Here is a 23,748-nt window from a genome sequence, read left to right on the forward strand (position 1 = left end):
TTTTATATTTATTCATTACTTTTCATATAGTTCATGTATTTCCTTTCTTCCCTGTTAGCTTTCGTCCCGAGTGCTGATAGGTCTACTGGAAGGTTCAATCCTGTTATATAACCTCTCGCTTCACGAAGAAGCCGGGGTCATACTATAATAGGACCACCCTTGCCAGAGAGTGAGATTCTAGTACAGCAGTTTCTTCCACTTGGTGTCACAGGGCGATGAAATACCAGTCCTTGGCGTCACAGGGTGATGGAATGCCAGTCCTGCGTTGAGGGGAATCCTTGTTGACAGCCATGTCAGCATGATGTGGGATCCCAGTGCTTCAACAATTGTTAGGATAGATTGAGAAGTCCCTCTTCCAATCCCTGTAGTGCAACCTAAATGCCACTTCTGGGAAAACTCATTCGAGATCGGTGTCTGCATTTTGGAGCAGTACCTTAGGATATTCTCATCTTAGTTATTACCCAATTGCTTCTTCCAGGTACGATGCAAGGCAAGAAAGTGAGAAGGGTGGATACTTCTGTCTAGACCTGCAGCACTTGTATTCAATTTTGTCTAATGCTGATAACTTGGACAGGAGTCTCAGGGTTGGCTTCATTTCAGCACTGTTCTTCCTATGAAATCATGCAGAGGAATTTTAAGTAGTCTAGCAAGAGACCACCAGATTGGTCATCCTGTGTTTCAGTGACATCATCAACTTCCTCTTCAGGATGAAAAACATTGGGAAGGCACAGGTGACATAAATAAGTTAGCTAGATACCTGGTGACTTGAAGGTAACTCTCACCAGAAGAGAAAGTGTTTCTTGCTTGCATGATTCCCAATTGTGACTACCTATTGCATGATTTCTAGTTATGGCAATGATTGAATGATTCCTGATCGTGGCCATCCATCACATAATTCCCGACCACATTTGATGATTAAAGGCCTCCAGATCAGGGCCCATGATTGTATACTTCCAAATCACAGCCAGCTTCTGGGTCCCAGTTGCCAATCAAAATGGTTCCTGAACGTGGTGCATGGCCTATCGTATATGAAACAAAGATAGTGAAGAATACCCACAAGGAGACGTCTTGTCGGGAGAGAACAACATTGTTATGTTCCCGAGGAGACAAAACGCAACGGGAAAAGCTAGAGGGAAGCTTGACATAGGTAGAAAAAAAAAAAAGCTCAGACAAAACGTTATGGAACAATACGTGAACCGTGTACCGAATCGTATACTCTGGGAAGGGAACTCTGCCATTTTGTAGTCTTGCCTTGCCAACCCGGTAAATATGCATTGAGGCTGTCCTCCCGAGAAAATATTTTCCGGGCAAGTAGCATCACTCTCACAAGTCAGCAAGTAGAGATTGGTCAGAGGTATTCTACTGTACATCGCTCAGCTGGGTAAGAGATAATGACCAAACCCTAAAGACTGTACTTATGTACAATCATTGCTTGGACCCTCATGACTGTGTTGTCTCTAATTCGAGTGGGAGTTGATCGCAGTCGTTCTGGCTCTTCTGCATGTAGACGGTATTTGTGCTGTGGAGAAGTTCGTAGACTACCGTGAGCGTGGTAGAGATCGTGGGCTTGTATATGTTGATCATGTTTGTGCATGGAGAGGGGTTCAGAGGTGAACGTGATCGTATGTATTGGCCTTCCTCGTTTGGAGTGCATGAACGGCAATTTAGCCTTATGCATACACATGGGGAAGGTGTTCGTTGCTCGTGGACAAGAGAAAAGAGGAACAGAGGTCAGAGGGTATTCGTTCTGGGATGGAAGTTGTTTCTTCTTGGCTCCTCTGTGGTTCACTATCCTTTCCTGGTCGACAAGAGAAGATAAAGCCAACTTTTGACAACGTCGACTGCTTGGAGAGAAACCTCCCGCCCAATTCAGATGTTGATCCTTTTTTCGTCGACAGTAGGGGAGCTCTCTTCCTTTCTAACGTGTGACACTCATTTTTCAGCACCAGCACAATTACCATGCTTGAACAGTGTCTGAAGGAGGAATTAAACCCTTTCTCTCTAAAACCTCTTGTTCTTGCTAGAGGACACCTCAGTCAGGGTCCCTGCACTGCACCCGAGTCCCTATCCTCCTTCACTCGATGACTAGAACATCTACCTGATAAGTAAAGAAAACTACTATCTCTCTTTCTCTAAGATGAGAAAATCCATGGGCAAAACTGAGGTGATGCAGCCTTTTTATTGTCCTGGTATCTGTCTTTTTTTCTTCTTATGCGATTACAGAGAATGCTTAGGATGGACGGCTACTCTCTCCACTTGAAGCATGCGGGCGAAGTGAGGCATCCAATCACATGGAGAAACAGATATCAGTGAGTGGATGATTCTGGAAACCTTCCTTTTGGCTATGTTCTTGGGAGACTGAAGGACTCCAATCAGCATTACCCGAGATGCTGAGGTTCTAGTTGTCATCTCCCTGGAGTGATAAATAACCCAGAAAACATGATTTACTCGGAAATCTTCTGCTTCCTTGGAGAATCATCTACGTCCTTTGCACCTCTCTTAGGAATCTTGTTCTTGAATTACACACTCAGGGAGTAAAGCTAATCTTCTGAATGCATTTCCCCTTCCGAAACGCCCGCGGTGATAAGATCCAAGAGAGACTTGGAAGTCGAAGAGCTTCAAGGCCATTGAACAACTAGACCAACTTGAAGGCACACCTGGTTAGCAAAATGGGCGCCATCAACGATGACCTTCGGATTACCTCCCCTTGAACACCAAACGATGTCGCGTGTGGACTAGCAGCTAAATCTGGGCTCTCCATCCAAGAGGTACGGGTGACGAACTGGAACCTGCTCCTGGAGAGAAAGGCAAGGGGTTGTCAGCACCCTTTGCAGTCTTGAAAGACGAGCAATCCCTTTCTGAATTATCTCTCTTACTGTTGTAGCACACTCAGCTGTCCTCAAGTGACACTTTACCTTCCAGGCATGTGGAAGAGAAGAAACACTGTTGGCCTCTGCATGGAGTGCAGGTGCAGTGGTGGTCAACCTCCTGGCAACTCATGAATGTGCTGCATCTTATGGGACTGCTCCATGAAAAACACAAAACACATCAAGAGAAGCAAAGAGAAAAAGTGATAAAACAACACAACAGAAGTCGCTTCAGGTTGCGGAAAGTTGGTGTGCGATTGAGGGTACGGCTGAGAATAGAATGGCGAATTGGGCTGCAAGGAATCGAGCTATCCCAACTTCTACCTCATACTCCAACATTGGATGCCTTGTTTTCCTTCCAGCCAGTTCAGCGAAGCTGAGCTTGCCCTAATTTAAAAGGACAAGGGTTTTTATTTGTACTTGAAACAAACCCATTTTCACATTACTTACAAAAATGCTCCACTGATGCTGTTAAGTGTCAATTCATGGATTTGCTATGATCGACACACCCAACAAACTTGAAAAATCCCTTTTGTTTAGAGAAGACAGTACTCTTCATGTAGTCATATGAAGCATGAAGGTTTTTTGTGTTCTATGTGGCATTACAAATGTTAGAAAAAATCTGGTTTTGTTGGAAGGGTGATCAGTTAGTCTTCCAGTTAGAAGCAGCAAATTCATGAACCCTTTCCTCTCAGGCAAATGAGGATCAACCTTGTATTGCAGGTGCTAATGAATTTGTTGACCACTGCGTTGTGGTGGCCTTATTGGTAACTTTACTGCTTAGTTATTGGCAGACGGGTTCGAGTCCCGCTCATACTCATAAGTTCCTTTAGTGTCTGCAGCCTTACCATCCCAGTAGGCAAAGGCCTCCCTGGTCCAAGCTTGAGTGCTGATCATATATAGTCAGTCTCTAAGGTATTGTCCTGCTAGCTAAGGCAATGTCACTGTCCCTTGCCTCCTGAGGGAAATATGTAAATTTCCAGGTCACACCATTCCTTTTAGTATGCTATCCACAGCCCAAACCAGGGAATACTACACCTATGAGGTAACAAGCACGTCTACAGTCTGTTTTCCGCGGGGCCTTCTTAAGATCCAAATACACCTGGGGATCCAATAACATTCTGTTGCAAAAGCTTTGTACTCATAGACCCGGCTGGGCTGACAGAATTTTTTTGTTTCCCAGAAACAAATCAGGGAAGTAGAATGATGTCCTGTTGCCCACAGAAACCATTTCCTGCCTCGTCGTTTCTTTTGTTGAATGCTATTGCCAAGCTCTGAACCCCAGGGCGCGTAGGGAGGCAGGTATGAATATGAGCCAATCTTATATGGCGTTAGGGTTAGTGTATTGTAATTGCACCCTAGCCAGACTTTGACATCCTACAAACAGTACAATGTAAATACTTCTATGGTCTTTTCCTGCATGTCCGGCTGAAAAGAAGTGCATAACATTACAATCATGGCTGAATGGTGCTTAGTACAAAATAATTTGACTGGAAGTCCTGCCCCCTGAATCACTACACACACTAAGGGTTTCTTTCTATGTTTAGTTTTCTCATCCTTGCTATGTGATTCTATTTAATCAGAATAGACTTATTACACCTATCCTCTAAAGAACAAACTTTGTTTGCAAACTGCACAGTACACACTTGGTGTGTGAAACCCCAAAAGTATTGGAAACAGAGAAAATCAATGCTCCAATAATTTTGGACTCTTAGCTCAAAGCTGAAGAAAAAATAACATCACAAACCACTATAATATATAAGGCCCCAAAATAGAATAGCTGCCATTAGGTGGATGGACTTAGATCGACCCACATCAAGGCGGACCACAGGCTCTAATGCAGGCAGCCTGTAAGAAGAACAAAGATACACATACTGGATTGGCACGAACACAAAGGACAGTCGAGATGAAGCAGCAATGAGTCTGAAGCAGGAGTCAGGTGTGCCAAAAAGCAGGTCTTTCTGTTATCCTAAACCCATTATTCCTTCTCCATCCTCCAGAAAATAATTTTTTCTTATAAGTGCTCCGAACCGGACGACGTCCAATTAGGGGGTTGGCTGCCATAGTATATTAATCAACCTCTCACTACCTGTCGAAAGTGGAAGATGACAAAAATGGAATCACCACACTTGTTGGACAGCGGCATGGAAGGAGAGAGCTGTAAAAACAAGATTTTATACATAGGGGTCATGGCTGTCACCACCTATCAAGGGACAGCAATAAAACTTGGGGTAAGATTTATCAAAATAACATCTTTTCATGTAAAAATCACAAATTCTAAGTAATTTGTATTTTTCCTAACAGTACTTACCTCGACCTACTTAGGAGTATCTGGGATCTCCTCCCAACCGACCAGAGTTTTGTGTAGTTTACCCAACTCCCGTTTTCTATGAGGGGTAACCTCAGGTGGTGTGATACGCGCCCTGAGGCGACCCCAGGTCAGAGTGCATGCTTGCTCAGGTCTCGATCCCCAGTAAGTTCTTGATAGCTTAGGTTTCTATGAGGTCCAGCAAGGCACTCGGGGAAGGATGGGTGGGCCGTTAAAAGTAGTTCGAGGTAAGTAGTTAGGAAAAATACAAATTACTTAAAATTTGTGATTTGCTCCAACACTGAGTACTTACCTCGAACTACTTCCTTAGGAGACTTATACCTTAGGAGGTGGGAGTGTCCTTCAGGACCTAGAGACCGTGAGAAATACATAAGAGGAACCTAGATAGACTAGGTTCTGCTGACCCTAAGGAAAACACGAGAGAATTGGGAAAACTACGCAAAAACCCATCTTAATGTCTAAGTAACTCGCCTCTGCAAGAAATCCTAGGAGACATGTCCTTCCAAAGATAGTGTATCCCATGGCAGTTTCAGGGGACTACTGGAGTCATTTCGGTAAGGGAGCAGGGGAAGGAAGAACAAGGGGGTTAAGGAAGGAACCTGTGTCTCTTGGACTTACTACCCGCGGTTATCACTGGGGCTACACCTTTTAACCGTTTGGAGCGCGGAAATGACGGGACCTATCGAGAACCCGTCCAGGGACTTCCTCGAGTAGTCCTTCAAGTAGTGAACTGTGAAGGTCGACTGGTTAGACCAAGTACCTGCCCTCAGGATCTTGCCCACTGCCATATTCTTCTCAAATGCCAATGAAGTACTTAGACCCCTAATGACGTGGGGTCTGGGCTTTCCTGGAAGGGGAACCCCTGCACTACTGTAGGCCCTGACGATCACCTGCCGTAGCCAGGAGATAGTATTCTTGGAGACTGGCTTCTTCACTAGTCCCGAAGAGACGAACAGACTCTTGATCTCGGGTCGAAGTCTGGCTGTCCTCTCTAAGTATTTTTGTACTGCCCTGACAGGGCACAGCAGCAAGTCCCTTGAGTTGTCCGATCGAGGGATTGCCAGCACTGAGAACCCTTCAAACTTGGGATCCCAAATGGCTGGATTCCGAGTCTTTGCCACGAAGGATGGGACGAACCTGAAGGTAGCCTCACGCCAACCCTTCGAGGGTGACACCTCGTACGACAGTCCGTGCAACTCCCCTACCCGTTTTGCTGATGCTAGAGCTAACAGAAAAACTGTCTTGAGGGTGAGTTCCTTGTCCAAGATGTCCTTTAGGGGTTCGAAGGGAGGTTCTGACAGCATCTTCAGGATTCTGGCCACATCCCACAGGGGCACTCTACTGGCTTGAGGGGGGCACGATTGTTCGAAGCTCCTGATGAGCATCGAGATATGTCTTGAGGCACCCAGGTCGATGCCCTTCAGGAGGAAGACTTGACCCAGAGCAGCCCGGACTCCTTTGATGGCTGGGATGGACATGTTTACCTCGTCCCTGAGATAGACTAGGAAGTCCGCTATCTCTGGAATGGAGGCCCTCAATGGTTTGATGTTCCTCGAGACACACCACTTAGTGAATGTGGCACACTTTGCCTGGTATACTGCCGCTGATGAATGCCTCAGATACCCTGACATCCTTGCTGCCGTTCTCGAAGAATATCCTACCTTCCTCAGGAGACGCTCGATAACCTCCACGCATGAAGGCGGAGGGACCGAGGGTTCTCGTGGAACCTTTGAAGGTGGGGCTGCCGGAGAAGGTCTGGCCTGTCCAGAAGGGGCCAAGGTGGAAGGTGCGCCAGTTCCTTTAGATCTGCGAACCACTCTCTCTCCGGCCACCAGGGCACTACCAAAGTCATTCACAGGTTGTCCACTCGCCTCATCTTGTTGAGGACCTGTCTGAGCATCCCGAAGGGAGGGAAGGCGTAAACGTTGAGGTTGTCCCAAGGGTGCTGGAAGGCGTCCTCGAACGCCACTTCTGGATCTGGCACAGGAGAACAAAACACGGGGAGCTGTGCGTTCAGTCTCGTTGCGAAGAGGTCCAACACTAGCGATCCCCATTTTTGAATGAGGGTCTTGGCCACTTCCGGGTGCAAGGACCACTCGGATCCTACCACTTGACCCATTCTGCTGAGGCCGTTGGCCAGGACGTTTCTCATCCCTGGAATGAACCTTGCTGAGATCTTGATCTGTTCCTCTTCGGTCCATTCCAGAAGTCCCATCGTGAGGACGCACAACTCCTTCGATTTTAGTCCTCCTTGTTTCTTTATGTAGGCCACCACCGTGGCGTTGTCGCACATCAGTGCCACGGTGTTTCCCCGGAGCCGATGGACGAAGTCTAGGCACGCTCTTCGCACTGCCATCATCTCTAGTACGTTTATGTGCTGGTTTTTCTCTTCGTCCGTCCAACCTCCTCTTGCTGTCCTGCCGAGGAGATGGGCACCCCACCCCTCCTTGGATGCGTCCGTGAACAGAAGCATCTCCGGAGGGTGGGCTGCGAAGGGCATTCCCTTGAGGGTGTTCGGTCTGGCGAGCCACCACTCTAGGACTTCCTTCGTCTCCGGGAACACCGGGACCACCTTGTGGGGGGAGTCTCTCTGGTTCCAGGTCTCCTTTAGGTTCCATTGAACTCCCCTGAGTTTGAGTCTCCCCTGGGGGACTAGCTTGTCCAGCGAGATGAGGTGGCCTATCAGTCTTTGCCAGTCCTTAGCTCTCCTGGGCTGGTCCGACAGGAAGGGCCGGATGATCTGGTCCAAGTTGTCTAGTCTCTCCGCGGAAGGGAAAGCTCTCACCAACCGGGAGTCCAGGACCATTCCGAGGTAGGTCATCCTGGTGGAGGGTATCAGTTGGGACTTCTCTAGGTTGATGATGATACCCAGGACGTTGCAGAACCGCAGGAGCTTCGCGCCTTGCTCCCTCAGTACTTCCCCTGAGGCTGAAAGCAACAACCAGTCGTCCAGGTACCGAATCAGGCGGATGCCCTGTTCGTGTGCCCAGGCTGAGACTGTTGTGAAGACCCTCGTGAAGACCTGAGGGGCTGTGGACAGACCGAAGCAGAGGGTCTTGAACTGCAACGCTTGGGTACCCCATTTCACCCTCAGGTACTTCCTGCTGGAGGGGTGAACAGGGATTTGGAAGTATGCATCCTTGAGGTCTATGGACATCATGAAGTCCCCCTCCCTCAAGGCCGCTAGGACCGACTTCGGGGTGTCCATCTTGAAGTCGGTCTTGCACACAAACTTGTTGAGGGCTGAGAGGTCTATGACTGGTCTCCAGCCCCCTGTCGCTTTCTCCACCAGGAAGAGCCTGCTGTAGAACCCCGGGCCTGGGTTCTTGACTGGTTCTATCGCCCCTTTCGCCAGCATCGTAGAGACCTCCTCTTGTAGGACAGTCCTTCTCAAGGGGTCCTTGGGTGCCAACCACTCTGCCTGTTGATCTGGCATTAGAGGTGGGGGGTCCGCCAGGAAAGGCAACCTGTACCCTTCTTTCAGGACTGCTACGATCCACGGATCTGCTCCGTGGTCTCTCCATGCTTGCCAAGAATGTTTGAGGCATCCCCCCACCTGAGGCTTCGGCAGGAGTAGGGGGCCTCTCTTCCTATCTCCTTCTAGAGGCGCAGCCTGAATGACCTCTTCAGGCTGCCGCATAGGAAGGCCTGAAGGATGACCGTGTTGAAGACGTTCCTCTACGGGAGGGCTGCGAAGACTGAGACCAGGCCGTAGTAGGGGCGTCTCTTCTGGGTTGACTAGGTGAGGCGTGAGGAGGATGGGAGGCGTTGGAGGGTGCCCTTCTATGGGTAGGTCTTCTCGCTGGAGGGGGTCTGGAGTCTCCCGTATCCTTCAGCTTCATGACCCTCTCTACCATCTCTTCCACCGCCTTCAGGGGGAAAACTGAGTCATCCCACAGGGGTAGGCTCCTCAGGGACCTCGCTTCTTTGTCGGGGAGCCTCCTTACGAGCTTGTTGAGCACCGTGTCCCTTTTCCGCAGAACCCAATTGGTGACCTGCGCGATGGATTGGTATGAAAGAAACTCAAGGGCTTTACGTCCCGAGCTAATCAGCTCCTTCAGTAAGGCCTGGTTCTTTGGGATAGTGAGGTCGTAGGAGAACTGGAAGCCTACCAGCGTGGAGGCCCACCAATCCAGCCACGAGGAAACGTTCACCAGGTCCTTGGCTATCTCCTCCATCATGGCAGCTTCTGAAGGGGAGAAACAGATCGGGGCAGTAGTAGCCCTCTCTTCAGCTGCTCCTTGTCCCAGGATGGCGATTGCTGGCTCCACAGTACAGGGACCTGCGCGATGCCCTTCAGGAAGGTAAAACTGGCTCTGGGATTTTAGGCCTTGAAGAAACTTGGAGGAGCTCTGGGTCTTGGGGGCTTCTGCATGGTTGGCCACGATCTTGTCCACGTGAGCCCTACCCAGCCTAACATCCCTAGCCAAAGGCAGGGCTAGCGAGGGTCTCTGCTGCACCGGGGCATCAACCAGCCTGCTGAGGCTCGAGAGCCAGGCTTTGTCGGAGGAGGGCTCAGGTTCATCCAGTCTGTGATGCCTCCTAATGAGTCCTATTACCCTCCTGTAGGCCAAAATTTCTGCTGCTGGGGGGAGGAAACATCTTGGAATGATCCAACTTCAGAGGCTCAGGCCGTAGCACGGGCATCGCCGTCGGGATGGAGGCCTCCGTCCTGGACTTATCCCTGCTTACGGAGGTCCAGGTAGATGCGGGCTTGCTCGTCGAAGGGAGTTGCTTGTCTCGTTCCTGCCGACTCAACGTTGACTTGGAGGTCAGGACGCGGCTGCCAGACCGAAGGGGCGACTCTCTCCGCTGGGTGGATGGAGTTGGAACCTTCGCAGACTTATGCCTGTCCGCTGGGACCTGAAGAGACGACTCCCTCCGTCGATCATATCTGCCGCTGGATACGTACCTCACTGGTGAGCGAGCCCTTGGGAGCCACTTCGAGGGGCCCGGAACTGCTGACATCTCGAGAAGTTTGCTACGAGGGTTGACGACCCATTCTTCCCCCGGGGAGTCACTTCTCCTAAACTTCCTCCTGGGGGATCTAGAGCGCCTACCCACGTGGCGGGATCTGGAGTGGGAGCGAGAACGAGAATGTCTCCTGCGGGACCTCTCACGGCGTCTCCTACAGTCCCTCGGGGCTCCGTCTTCTGAGGAGCAAGAGTAGACTTTGGCCGAGGAGCCCGACGACTTGCATGTTCTCACCGGCGGGCCCGACTCGTGCCGTGTTGTTGATGGGTCCACACGTCGTTCGATGGAAGAAGAGGGCTGTAGGAAGACGGACAGAAATGTAGCTGAAGGCGCTGGAGGGGAGTGTGGGAGTTCCTCAATGGGGGTCCAGGTTTCAAAACATTCCTCCATCCTCAACGGAGACCTGAAGGGCGTCTTCGGCGGCACCCACGCGAGGGAGTCCGACGGCGGCGAGTCTTCCTTCTCGGCAGAACCCTCGGCTGCGGAAGCACCTGAAAAACACACCCACGAGGCAGGAGAAGAGGTAGGCACAGTTTTTCCCCACATAGAATCATCTGAGGAGACGGGCCCTGCTTGCACCAGGGTTCCGTCCCCCGAACACACTCCCGTCCCTCCCTCAGGCCCGTCACTTGCCTGGAATGACGCCACAACACCACTATCCCGTAAATCAGACTCCTGGGGAAGGGCCACAGGCCTCTTCCCCTCAACTAACTTACCTCGTCCCCTACTCTGGGTAGGGGAAGGCGGCAGTGAGGCTCTGTCTGACGATACGCCCAGCGAAGCAAGAGGAGAAGAGACGCTCGGCTTCTTAGGCGATCTCTTTGACGCTTTCTACTTTTTGGTGCCGTAACGCACCCACTGCACCTCGTTCCAGGACTCGCACTCCGGACACGTGGCTGTAGGGGAACACACACTGCCCCTACACGAAGAACACAAGGAGTGCGGGTCAATTTCAGGTTTCGACAGGAAAGCACCACACGATTTACCGGCCATAGGCCCAAGACAACGGCGGGGATGCTCCATTACGCACTAGTAAGGCACCGCGAGACACAGGAACACAAAGGGAAAGGATAAGGGGGAGCACAAAGGTACCACGTGGGAACCGCGTGAGACAAAGTGTTGCACTGGATAAGGAAAGCGTCGTGATGTTATCGCGACGCGACCAGAGAACTTACTGGGGATCGAGACCTGAGCAAGCATGCTCTCTGACCCAGGGTCACTTCAGGACACGTATCACATCACCTGAGGTTACCCCTCATAGAAAACGGGAGTAGGGTAAACTACACAAAACTCTGGTCGGTTGGGAGGAGATCCCAGATACTCCTAAGAAAGTAGTTCGAGGTAAGTACTCAGTGTTGGAACAATCATAATTTAGGTTTCAAAAGCATTTATGAATCTACTCCACTTTCAATCTTCGGTTGGGAAAAACAAATCCACTGGTTTTGCACACATGCCATCAGGTACGTATGATGCCTTGTTAGTGAGAATTTTATTTATCCTTCTCTGGGTAAAGTCTAATTAATAAACCCTTGGTTCTGGAACAAGAAAATTTGGCATATATATAATTAATAGGTTTGTAAGAAAATAATTATAAAAACATGGAATATTTATATATTGGCTGAAAAACAAAAGCCAAAGAAAATTTGCATTTATTGCGAGCCTAATTTTAAAGACTTAAATCTGTGAAATATATCAAATCCCTCTTTCTCTTTACAAAGGAGCCCTTTTTTAAATGCTTTAAATCTGTGAAATATATTAATTCCCTCTTTCTCTTTACAAAGTTTGCAGTGCAAAGATATTAGCAAAATAAAATAAAATATTAATATTCATCCATATAATTTTTAAAGAAAACTAACAAAAGCAATGGGGGCTGTTTATTCATATCAAAATGAAGGCGCAAAAGGTGATATACCTTATCAAGGTTTGGCTATTGTAGAATTGATACTATCAGTAAAAATAATAGTAACAATTTGCCTTTAGTTCAACTAATTTATATACTTTACTTTAATCAAAAGCATAAATAATTAATTTTCTCTGTACCAATGAACTAGAAAGAAAATAAACTTTCCGTTACAAGTTTAAATTTTTACTTCATTAACTACAAGGCCTAGTGTTACTACTCTTTTCACTGATAGTACATTTACAAAGGACTATAAAGTTTGAAACTAATACATTCCATAAATATAAAAGATAAATCAAGGAAAAACACAAAAATTGATGTTAGAAGGGGATCACATGCTTGAAAGACCTTGTGAAGTTCAAAAAGAAATACCCTATAGCAGACACAACCTATTATGTACTTAAATTTAACATTTGGTTTCAATAATATTCTTTTCAGAAAATTATCTAGACTATGACAATTGTGGAACTTTACTGATATCTTTCACACTTAAAAAGGATGTTTAAATCTTGTTTGTTACTACATTTCCAAAATTCAAGTTCGATACCATGCATTATTTACAATCGTTTACTAAAGTTTTTGGTGCATGGAAGACTTTTCAATTACCACTGCATGATTAGATCAGCCTTCATTGTTATCTAGTGTAGTTTTGTTAAGAAATGGAGTTCAGTAAAAATGGGTCATTAAATTAAATAGTTCATAAAGCTAAACCCTGAAAAAATTCACATGTAAAGCTAGTAACCATATAGATTTGCCTCTCATACAGATGATAAAAATTCGTCAGAGCAGCATCTCTTGCAGGTCGTGACTTTTTACATTCTTTAGTCAGAAATGTATGATACATAACTTCATTTATAGAAAAACTAGGTAATCCACTAGATTTTAATTATAAAAAGAATCCTGAGTACAGTATAATGTATTATTTAATATGAAATGACTTAAATGTTTGATGGACTGCCTTCTAGGCAAGGCTTTTGAAATGCTGATATTATTACTGTAAGTTCACTTTCCCGAGAAATCTTTTGATGATAAAACAATTATTGATGCAGGTAAAATATTACAAACTGAAAAAAAATCCCCATAAGCAAAAGTAAGCACACACAATATCTTAAAGGTGTAAAAGCATTTACCAGCAAAACTATTTCACCTCAAATAATAATAAACTGGCTTTCATAAGCAACACAGTGCCTTAAAACTCCTTTACTGCTTAAATTACATTTGATGCCCAAATAATAATGACATCCAAAACAAAATTAAAGTGATTAAAAATATTTCAAACATTTGTTAAAATAATTAGGATGAGAATATTAGTCACTTGTAATTACAAAAACAAATTTACATTATATACAAACCACTATGTTTCTTACATTGCAGGAAAGGAGTTTAAATTATTTAAATAAAACTAAAGAGAGAATCTCAGTATTGATTAAATGCACTCTCCAACTAATTTTTGAAATAAACTTTAAAACAAAAAAAATAATTCCAATATATTTTCCAAAACTCATCCGTACAGTATAGGTCCTAAATTATGATCCCCAACTTCCCACATACAGTATATATTCAAAACAAAATTATCATATTTAACCCACTCAATGTTGTTCCCATTATATATTAATCAAATGAATTAATAATATATAATTTTGCTTTCCATTTTCAATATACACTTAAAAATTAATGCTCCAAGTTTTCACTAAAGCATCATGCCCAACGGAAATCAGTGTTTCTTCATCCAACCACATTAAACCTGTCACCTGTGACTGCGGATGTGAATCTGAAAGAGTTAATACTTTTTAGTGATAAAATCAATATTAAATATATAAGATAAATATTTCACAAGAAGTTTTCCTTACAAGCTATGACCATTTTAAAAGTATTTTCAATCTCCTTCCTGGAATAGCAATACAAACCACAGGGCATAAGGAGAAATAAGATTTTGGGACATATATATATCAGTCTTAGTTAATTTTGTTTAAACACTAATGATGTTCTATGCAATTTTAATATGCCATAAAATTTCAACTAATGTAATTCACCCTCCTTCCAAGACAAGAGGCAAGTGCAACTCTTTTCCCTTTAATTGTGATACATAAAATACATTATTGGGAAATAGTAATTAATCTAAAATAACTACATTGCATAGTTGTGTATTTTCAAGACCTGTACATTATTAAGTAGAAAATGAGCTTGACATTTATTCCTGACACGAAAACTAAAGTTGGCTCATTGATGCTGGATAAAAGGCTATTTGATATAAATAAGTGTAGCATGTAACTAGCATTCTAGAATCGTCTGACCATGGCAAAAATTAATTTACAGAAACACATAATGCAACTTATAGAAATGGTTCACAATTGACCTTCAGTAACTGCTCTTTTACCAAGTAACACTAATTTACTTCCCTTATTTTAAAAACCTAACTACCTTAGTAGCTTTTTTTTATTATCACCATTATTACTATGTCTATTATTAAAATTATCATGCAAAATTAAATTGGAAAGAACTAGTAGCCTGATATTCTATATGATTTCTTTCTTATGGGATAATATAAGTAAACCCCTATTATTGGAAAGAGAAAAAGATCATAATTTCCATAGCCTCACAGTTTAGATTCTTGAAGAGTGTATTAGTAAATATTAGATACCATGTCAATCAAAAACAGGCAATTCCATATCACTCCAAACCAAGAAAACTATTGTTAAGAATTTTAGCCCAACACTGGGGCAGGCCTACAGGCCAAAATATTGTTAAGAACAAGACATTCATATCACCAAGAAAAATGCTTTATATCAAGGACAAACCAAAAAAACTATTACCCAATAAATTGTTATAACTATTCTCAATGGCGTATAGAACAAAAACAACATTCTCGACAAGAAAGCACCCAACATTTAGCAATATCATGTTACAAAATATAATTACCTTGAACTCTTAGTCAAACCCACACTGCTTATGTTTATAATCATAAACTTCATAAAATGCTATTAATGTACCATCAAACAAAAACTACTACTTGTTATAATCAATGTAAGGAAAAGGAAACAATATACACCACATACAAAACCTCCATCCTAAAAAGATGGAAACAAGGGTATAAATAACCTTACATCATTAACCTAGACCTTGCCAATGCCTAAAACTCGACATCCCACATTTTAACTATTCCGTCATGACCAGTCGAAACTACTCGCTTGTCGTTGAGCCACACTAACCCTGTAACCTGGGCTTGTGGGTGTGAATCTGTTGACAAGTCAAAGTATCATCAATCACTGTGTCAAACAAATATTTAGGATTAGCTTTCTTTTCTTTTCTTTTTTTGAAGGAGAATTGACTGCTATTGTCATCATATAATATTACATAAATGAAAAAAGGAAAAATATATTAGACTGTAACAAATAAAATTAATATAGTAGGGATTTAAAAAGTAGAAATTATGCACCTGGAAAAAAAAGAAATTATACAATTTACAGTAAAAATCTTGCCATAATAATGGTATAGAACCATATCTTACTTTAATCTTTGAGATATACTTGAAAATTTTTCTGAAGTATGTGGGGTAATTACTCTTTATGAACATAGCACAATATCAAACTTATCAGAATTTCATTTGATAAAAGATTACTGAAACAGTACTGCATTAGTCGCTCATTCATGCAAAATTACATTATTAATCCCAGAGCCTCAAAGGGGTAATAATGATGGGGGGGGGGGAAACAGGTCAGATAGCCCGAAGTGCATTACAGACCACCTTCCCTGTCTACAGATTCTCCAACTATGGATTTGACAAAAATTTCAAAGCCCCTCTCCCATCTATCCATCTGCTTGTTTGCTCAACATGTAATAAAGCTGTTGGCTTGATTCATGAGCATATCAATTTATCTTTTGGGCCCGATACTATTCTCAGTCTTTTGCTATCTTTTATCAAAAGTGTCTGAGCATTATTTGCTATGCATACCCAGGGAAGTTTACCATGTAAAGGTGTACTACTGTGAAAATATAGTCACTAAATGTGTTTCAAGAGGAGTGACTGAGCGTTGACAAAAGGCCTCAACAGGTGTCCTTAGCATAGCATGTGGAGCGTTTTTGCTGAAGTTGGCCATAAGTATGGAAGGATGTATTTAATTCAGGAGGAAGGAGATAAGATCATGCATTGCCACATCTCCTTCCACTGCTGAAATAAGTGCAAAGGGGAAGTGACAAGTTTTAGTGAAAACAAAGGCAGTGATGAATTTTTGGATGATACCAATTATCTCTTTCGTGTTATAGCAGGCCTAGAGTTTTCATGAAGATTATTCCAGCAGAATGTGTTTAGGCCCTGGTTAATAAATAAAGCCACTTAAAGTAAGCGATGGGTCAGATTTATTTGAGAAGTAATATTTAAAATACAGTATTGCATAATTATAGGAAAAGCATCATCAGGGGACAAAGAGGCAGCAGGCACATATCCAAATAAATTGAAAAGATAATTAAACAAGGAAAATACAATACCAGGTAAGTTTCTTTAACTATGACAAGATTTTTTTCCTTAAAAAAAAAAATCCCAGGAAGACCAATATCCACAAAAGTACCAAACAGGCACTTGTGTTCAAGATTTGGAAGGATCAGCTATCTTTGATTCTCTCTACCAATAAGGTATGACTCACAACTTTATAACTCTACAATTATGTATTGGCGAGACATTATAAATGTTTTTTACATCAACTTTTCATTTATCAAGTTAGATGTTTAACACTGAATCCAACAAGATCTACATTTAGGGATTTTTACTTTCTTTACCTCGATATGATGTATTTTACATCTAATAATTTATTTTCTTTTATTATCTTTAGATATAAAATTTGTACAAAATATGTAAAACTGTATATCAATGGAAAAGATATTCATTCAGCTATGCAACAAAAAATTAATTCTTAACCCTGATAGTTTTTGTGCAGAGTTAAGTAAAAATGTCTCAAAAATTGGTATTTTCATAATAAAATTTTCATTTCAAAAGGGTCTGATACTGGAGCGATAAATTTATTCCTACGGGAGTAGCATTGAAAGGGCTATCAAACATGTCTAATTGCACAGTGCAATTCTATGAAAGAAAAAGTATCCTAATTATTCTATACAGTGCAGCATGTATGTTTTGTAACAATAAACAGTACAGTACTTTAAAGAGTATTAGTATAAGAATGAATTGAGAGCATGGATATAAAATATGGCAAAATAAATATTTAGCGCTCAAACAATATCACACGTAGGTGCAATTATTTATGTTTTCACATCAAAATGTAAAATAAAAAAATGTCAATTCATAATGTAAATACTCACTCTTTATGATAATATGCTTTGAGGGTTGGCTGATGCTCCAGATAATTATCATTGTATCAAGGGAACCACTGGCTACTAAACGACTATTGGGACTCCATGCAACACAGTTGACTCTTGCATTATGGAATCCCCATTCAATTTTGTTAACTAATTCATATCCTGGAAGCGAGTACACAATCACCTGGAAATTAATAAGAAATTTAATTTCTAAAACAAATTAACTCAAGGAATTACTGTACCAAATTTTACTTATCGTGTCATTGCTAATTACCACGTAACAAAGAGGACAGGACAGTAGAAAAAGATAGAATGAAATTCCCAACCTCCCCATAAGGCTCCGTAATTTGGCTCAAGTCTAACTTCACTAAAGGGGCTAACTGGAGAGGAGGGGGGGGGTTGTTTGTTCAAGCCACAAAGCATTGCTCCACCTATGATAATTAACGATAGATAATGAAGGCACTGTCGAGCATGGTATACAAACAAAACTGACTAGCAACCATTAATTCTGTTCACAAATAACAGTAAGTCCAAAGTTGATTATAAATACAGTATAGAGTACAGTAAATATTTTTTGCCAAGTATTTAATTACTGTATTTCTAGTGAGAGTGGGGGTGAGACAAGGATGTGTGATGTCGTCATGGTTGTTCTATTTCTTTGTTGATGGAGTGGTGAAAAGGGTGAATGCTCGAGTGTTTGGTCGAGGGTTGAAACTGATAGACGTGAGTGATCATGAATGAGAGGTAAATCAGTCGTTGATTGCGGATGATACTGAACTGGTTGCAGACTCTGAAGAGAAGCTTGGTCGATTAGTGACAGAGTTTTGAAGGGTATGTGAGAGAAGGAAGTTGAGATTTAATGTGGGTAAGAGTAAGGTTATGAGATACATGAGAAGAGAGGGTGGTGCCAGGTTGGTATGAGATGCACGAGAAGGAAGGGTGGTGCCAGGTTGAATGTCATGTTGAATGGAGAGTTACTTGAAGTAGATTAAAGTACTTGGGGTCTGTTGTTGCAGCAATTCAACAAAACTCATCTTTAGAAACTAGAGGTCACAAAAATTCTAAAGAAGAATGTGATAGGGAAGGTATTAAATTTATTTTAAGGACTTCACCACAGGTTGTTCCTAGTACCCAAAGGTTCGCCAGTTTTGGATTAAGCAGGTATACAGTACAGTTCTTAGCAAATTTTCCATCAAAATTCATTGAATCAATGAAATTCCTCTGTTTAAGTCTTGGGACAGTTTCTAAAGTATTCTTCAGGATGATGGATCCCATCTCAAAATGGTGGAGGTTTCTGGGCATCATGAGTTCTCTCATAACTGGATGGTTGGATAATTTTGAAAGAATCTTTTAAAAAGATTGATTCAACAACTATGGTTACTTAGGTTATTGAAAAGGTTAGGCATCTTGGTAAAATATGGAAACAACTCTCCTTAAAGAGATAATGCCTAAAAGATTATATCTTGGGGATAACAACAGCAAGAGTTTCTTTTCAGGTTTTTCTAAGCATTGTTGGTTTGGATGAGGATAAGGTTATTGTGGACCATGGCATTTCATGTTCATTTCGATGGGTCACTTACAGATGAGGAAATTTCAGTTTTATATTCAACATTGGAACTAAATGTCTGATCTGGACAGAATTTGTGTTCCAGTGATACAGAACCAATTCCACCTAGTGAAATGGTGGGATCTTCATGATCAAGGTATATTGAGGAAGTGAGATTTCTCAATGTATCTTTTTGAGGCTGCTTTCTAAGATTCTTAACTTACCTTACGATTAGAATCACATGCCACAAGATATCGGGTATCTGGAGAATAAGCAACATCAGTCACAGCACCGAGATGTTGTAGTGTAGTTTTCTGAAAAATATAGAATATGTTTCATTGTACAGTATTTATGAAATATGCGAAAAGTATTGAAAGAAAAAATTTTAGAGTTTTGCCTTGAAATAATACACGACTGTTTTCTAATTATCAAACTTTTGTTGATAGATGTACAGTACATGTAATCATAAGTCAATTCTTTACTAAGAAATAATACCAGAGACATAATACTGAAAAATTAGTAGTGCAAGGTGCAACACTCAATTCATCTTCATATAATCTACAACAATTCACTATTGACTTCTTACAAGCATAACAATGAAAAACTAAATTTTAAAAATGAAGCAATTTTCAATTGTTAAACAATTCAACAAGACCAATAAAGCTACTCCCAGACTCTCAAGGATGGCTCCCGAGATTTTCTTTTCTTCTGAAGGGTGGGGCAAAAATATAAAAAAGTAATTTAAGTTGGACAAATGAATTTAGAAAAATACAAATGGAAGGGATTAAAATAAAATCAAAATCAGTAATGAATCCGAGGATAAATGAATATAATGTAAAGAAATTCAAATAGGTAAATATGGAAGGGATTAAAATAAAATGGAATTCAGTAATGAATCCGAGGATAAATTAATGTAATGTGAAGAACTTTAAATAAGTAAATATGAAAGGAATTAAAATGAAATGGAATTCACTAATGAATCTGATGATAAATGAATATAATGTAAATAACTGTAAGCACAGCTTATATTATGCTGAGTAATGTAAATGGTAGCCAGAACCTTGCTGTCTAAGAGTAAAGTGCTGATGTTAGAGTCAACTCAACTATTATAATGAGGTTTCATTTTACTTTGGGGGAAACATAATTTTGTTATTTATATTAGGGGAAACTTAATTTTGTTTTTGTTTTTATCCCAATAACTAAGTAATTATAAAAGTTTACATCTCAACTTACCTCAGTCAAAGTGTTATCTTTCAGGGTGAAAATATGGATAAGATTGTCAGCACCTCCCACTGCAATTTCATCATTGCCCATTCCACAGGCAGCAATGCACAATCCATCCCAACTGATTGGGAAGCTGCCTACTTTCTTGTCATCCCGAATGATACATATCTAGAGACAAAAAATCAGTATACAGTTTTTTTTTTGTAACTAGATGGATTATAGACAACAATAACCATGTTTCCTATCAATATGAGAAATATTAATTTTTGTGCTCAAGTACTGTATTAAATGAAAATTTCTTGCATTAAAAGTTTTGCTTAACACTTTTCAGTCATGGAAATTATGAAAAAAAATCCTGATATTGGATACGGGGAACAGTTGTTTCGTTGATGTTAAGATGATTGGTTATATCTATAATTTTATAGAGGATCTGGTGAAATAAGCTAAACTAGTTACAGTTATCCAGTAGCTGTTGGGTAGCTCTTGTCATTATGACAAACGACTTGCTTGTGAGAGTGCCACCGTGAGACTGCCAGTTGATGTCGGGTTAGACCCTACCCACAACTACACCTCCGATACATTTTTTTTACGTTAAATACATAACTATGGTGGCTACAAAGTTAAGACTCAAAGTATTTTTCTTTTTATCATAAAGATTATTGGGGTTAATTTTTACATAGTGATCTAGCTGATATATCGATAAAAAATATAGGATAAATTCTTTAAAATCATGCTTAATGAACTGTATCTTTTATTGAGCAAAGTTTCAAAATGCTTCGTCCCAGGAACTAAAGTCTCATTACAAATGTGAAGAATGTGAGAGTTGCCAATAAGGGACTTTTGAACGAAATCATTGAATACAAGTATCACCAGTTTTGCTGTATACTGTACATAACAAACCATAAGATTTTAACAAAATGAAACCAAATTTGATTCAAGAAAGAATGCAGTCTAGAGGCCCTAAGGTGAGTAAATTCTTACTTTGAAGGATATTGCAAATATGACTTCCAGGTGAGGGTCATTGAAATAATAATATATTACCTCTTTAGTTGTAACAGCAATGATTCCACCTTCAACAGATGCAATCTGTTTAGGTTGAGATCCTAGGGATATAGATGTGCCAGTGTATGCATGTTCAACTGGATCTACAAGAAAAAAACCTAGTTAGTATTTGCAAAGGACAGTGTCAACAATGTACAAGCCTACAATACCCCATAGTAAAAAAAAAAAAAAGTTACTTACAAAATATTATTAAACCAATCTTACAAGAAGAAAATTATAAGACAATCTAATTTTAAAATCCTTTTCTATTATTTCTTCAGCTATGAAGGTTATTTTCCCCATAAAATAAATTTTCCTGTTGATAGATGACAATACTAGCAGAAAGCTTGCTAGTGCATCAGATAGATTATAGAAAAAGCAATTTTTCCTAATTTTCAGTACACACAATAAGAAGCCTTGCTCTTACCTATTGCCTTTATAGTGTCGTCAATTCCAGCTGTATAGATTAAATTGTCTTTCATAATGAGTCCACTAACATGATTACCATGTCCCTTCCCTCCAACTCTTTCATTTTCACCTGAAAATAAGATCATAAATTAAGTTATTACCACCTCATTAAATAGAATGTAAATAAAATTCTCCTTCCTTTTACAACACAATGAAAATAAAGTGACCTTGAAAGCATTTTGGGGAACAAATTTCTGACTTTCTGAAAGCATTCTGAAGAACAAATTTCTGTTTTAATTTCTCCCAATCAGAATATCATCATAAATGTCCCTTTCAAGGCCAACTCCTATGCAAATCATAAATACCTTTCACTCATCATAGATAAAATATTTAATTATTTATACCTCTCAGTAGGAGATAATTAAAGATTAAAGATAAAATCCTATACAGGTGACAATGACATAGGGTAACAAGTGTAATGTAGATGGGAAGGAGTACTTGGCCACCCAGCCCCCTTTATTAATTTTAATTGATTTATCTTTCAATGAATATTTGGATGAATTTGGCATCAATAGGTATTTTGATAAAAAAATGAAAAAAAAAAAAAAAAGATAAAACAATTACCAATTGTACAAGTATGTGTAAATTTACAGTTTTTACCATGTACTTCATACCAAAAATAATTTGAACTTGTAAATAAAATGCTATCCAGTACAATACTGTAGTTTGTCTTATACTACAGTATTACATTATAGGCATACAATGCTTAGATGCGGACATTAAAACATTTTACAGATTTATGCATTTAATATTTTTACTATAAACACCATAATTCACTAATTCAAATTGAAGAATCACAGAGAAGAGAGAAATGGGAGTAAATGTAGTTATTTACACTTCCTGAGTGAGAAAATTTTGTCATAGTGGTAACTAACACACGCTCAAACACACACTACTGATCCCAAAGCCATCATTCCCTCCTAAAGGATGAGAGCAACCTCTTCAAGTACCAAGGAACTTTTAACAAAAGGCTTCCTCAAACAATGATCATCTTTGTCTTCTCAAGGAAGAAATGCTTGACGAGGGAATGGAGAAGGGAGATGAGATTAGTAGAGGAAGGAGGAGGGTGAACTCTCCTTATGCCTACTCTTGCTAATCATACATCCTTGCTGTTACAAGAGTCATGGTCTGGGCATATGATAATGACTTCTCCCTCTGAGGAGGAAGCTACAAGAGGTTTCATCACCGCAACACAAGCCACTACACCGAGGAGATTTTGTTACATGGAGAGCACTGGGAACTCTCACCGACAATGCAACACTTGGATCGCCATCCAGGGAACACTGTCTGTGCCAAGTGAGCATGCTAGACATAAATTTTCACAACCAGGCAAGCTGGTATGGGTGACAATCGGTTGACATCTAGTAATTCTTCCCGAGGCAAATAAAATAAACAAAGCGAGGTGAGTTTTTCTCCGAGTTTATCATCTTCCTGATCAGATGAGCAAGAACACTAAAAAGATGGGGCTACTAACAATCACCCATTCACAAAGACCCATATAAAAGTTTGTACCCTCACAGGACCAAAATTAACTTCACTACATGCTCACCTTTTGGTTTACCTCTGTTTAAGTGCTCACCGCAAACAGGAAATAAAAACCAACACTTATCACAAACAAATATTTAAGACAGATTCAAAAGTCAAGAGAGCAGTGTGAAGGTACGTCTATACCCACAGCAGGCTAAGACAAAAGTTGCTGTTCTGTGACAGGCCGGTGGGCAACGGTTTCCTCCATGCACCACCTATTGTCAACCAATTACATTGCTAATGATTCAATGGCTGTTTCAGCACCATTGAACACATCCCTATCTTAGGATGAAAGGTTTGTATATGCATATGAACAAATGAAAAACTAGTCAATTATCTAGTTGCAAGATCTTCACATACCACACCTCTATTGAAAAACTTAGCCCAATCCTCTTGCTTTCTCAGTTATGAATTGTTACAAGGTGAAGAAGATTCATTATCCATTACCTGTCTTTACATCCCAGACTGTAACTGTTCCATCAACAGCTGCTGTATAAAGGGAACTAAGATCTGCCGTGAGTGCCACTCTTGTGATTGGCTTGCTGTGACCCTAAAGAAAAAAAAA

At 41.2% G+C, this 23,748-nt stretch overlaps 2 protein-coding genes across 4 annotated transcripts in view; one reads left to right on the forward strand and one right to left on the reverse strand.

Annotated features, from left to right (window-relative positions):
- The window catches only part of LOC137657630 (glutathione hydrolase 7-like), an 85,930-nt gene extending 85,550 nt beyond the window's left edge, over window positions 1-380 (forward strand). The window contains exon 13 of the mRNA XM_068392042.1: window positions 59-380. The gene's annotated coding sequence lies outside the window, so the exon portion shown is untranslated. The remainder of the gene's footprint in view (window positions 1-58) is intronic.
- Window positions 381-12,029: 11,649 nt separating this feature from the next.
- flr (actin-interacting protein 1 flr) overlaps window positions 12,030-23,748 on the reverse strand; it is a 42,462-nt gene continuing 30,743 nt past the window's right edge. Inside the window, exons 8-15 of one of the 3 annotated variants that reach the window (XM_068392051.1) lie at window positions 23,631-23,733; window positions 21,616-21,726; window positions 21,189-21,292; window positions 20,157-20,315; window positions 19,148-19,237; window positions 17,381-17,561; window positions 15,175-15,307; window positions 12,030-13,841 (exon numbers count right to left, since the gene is read on the reverse strand). In XM_068392051.1, the coding sequence (XP_068248152.1) occupies window positions 15,201-15,307; window positions 17,381-17,561; window positions 19,148-19,237; window positions 20,157-20,315; window positions 21,189-21,292; window positions 21,616-21,726; window positions 23,631-23,733 (855 nt within the window). In that variant the 3' untranslated portion in view covers window positions 12,030-13,841; window positions 15,175-15,200. Of the gene's footprint in view, window positions 13,842-15,169; window positions 15,308-17,380; window positions 17,562-19,147; window positions 19,238-20,156; window positions 20,316-21,188; window positions 21,293-21,615; window positions 21,727-23,630; window positions 23,734-23,748 lie in introns of all 3 variants that reach the window. The other 2 variants (XM_068392064.1, XM_068392057.1) reach the window with 2 other exon arrangements.

Source organism: Palaemon carinicauda, chromosome 1 (genome assembly GCF_036898095.1).
Source record: "Palaemon carinicauda isolate YSFRI2023 chromosome 1, ASM3689809v2, whole genome shotgun sequence".
In the NCBI taxonomy this organism is placed as follows: Eukaryota; Metazoa; Arthropoda; class Malacostraca; order Decapoda; family Palaemonidae; genus Palaemon; species Palaemon carinicauda.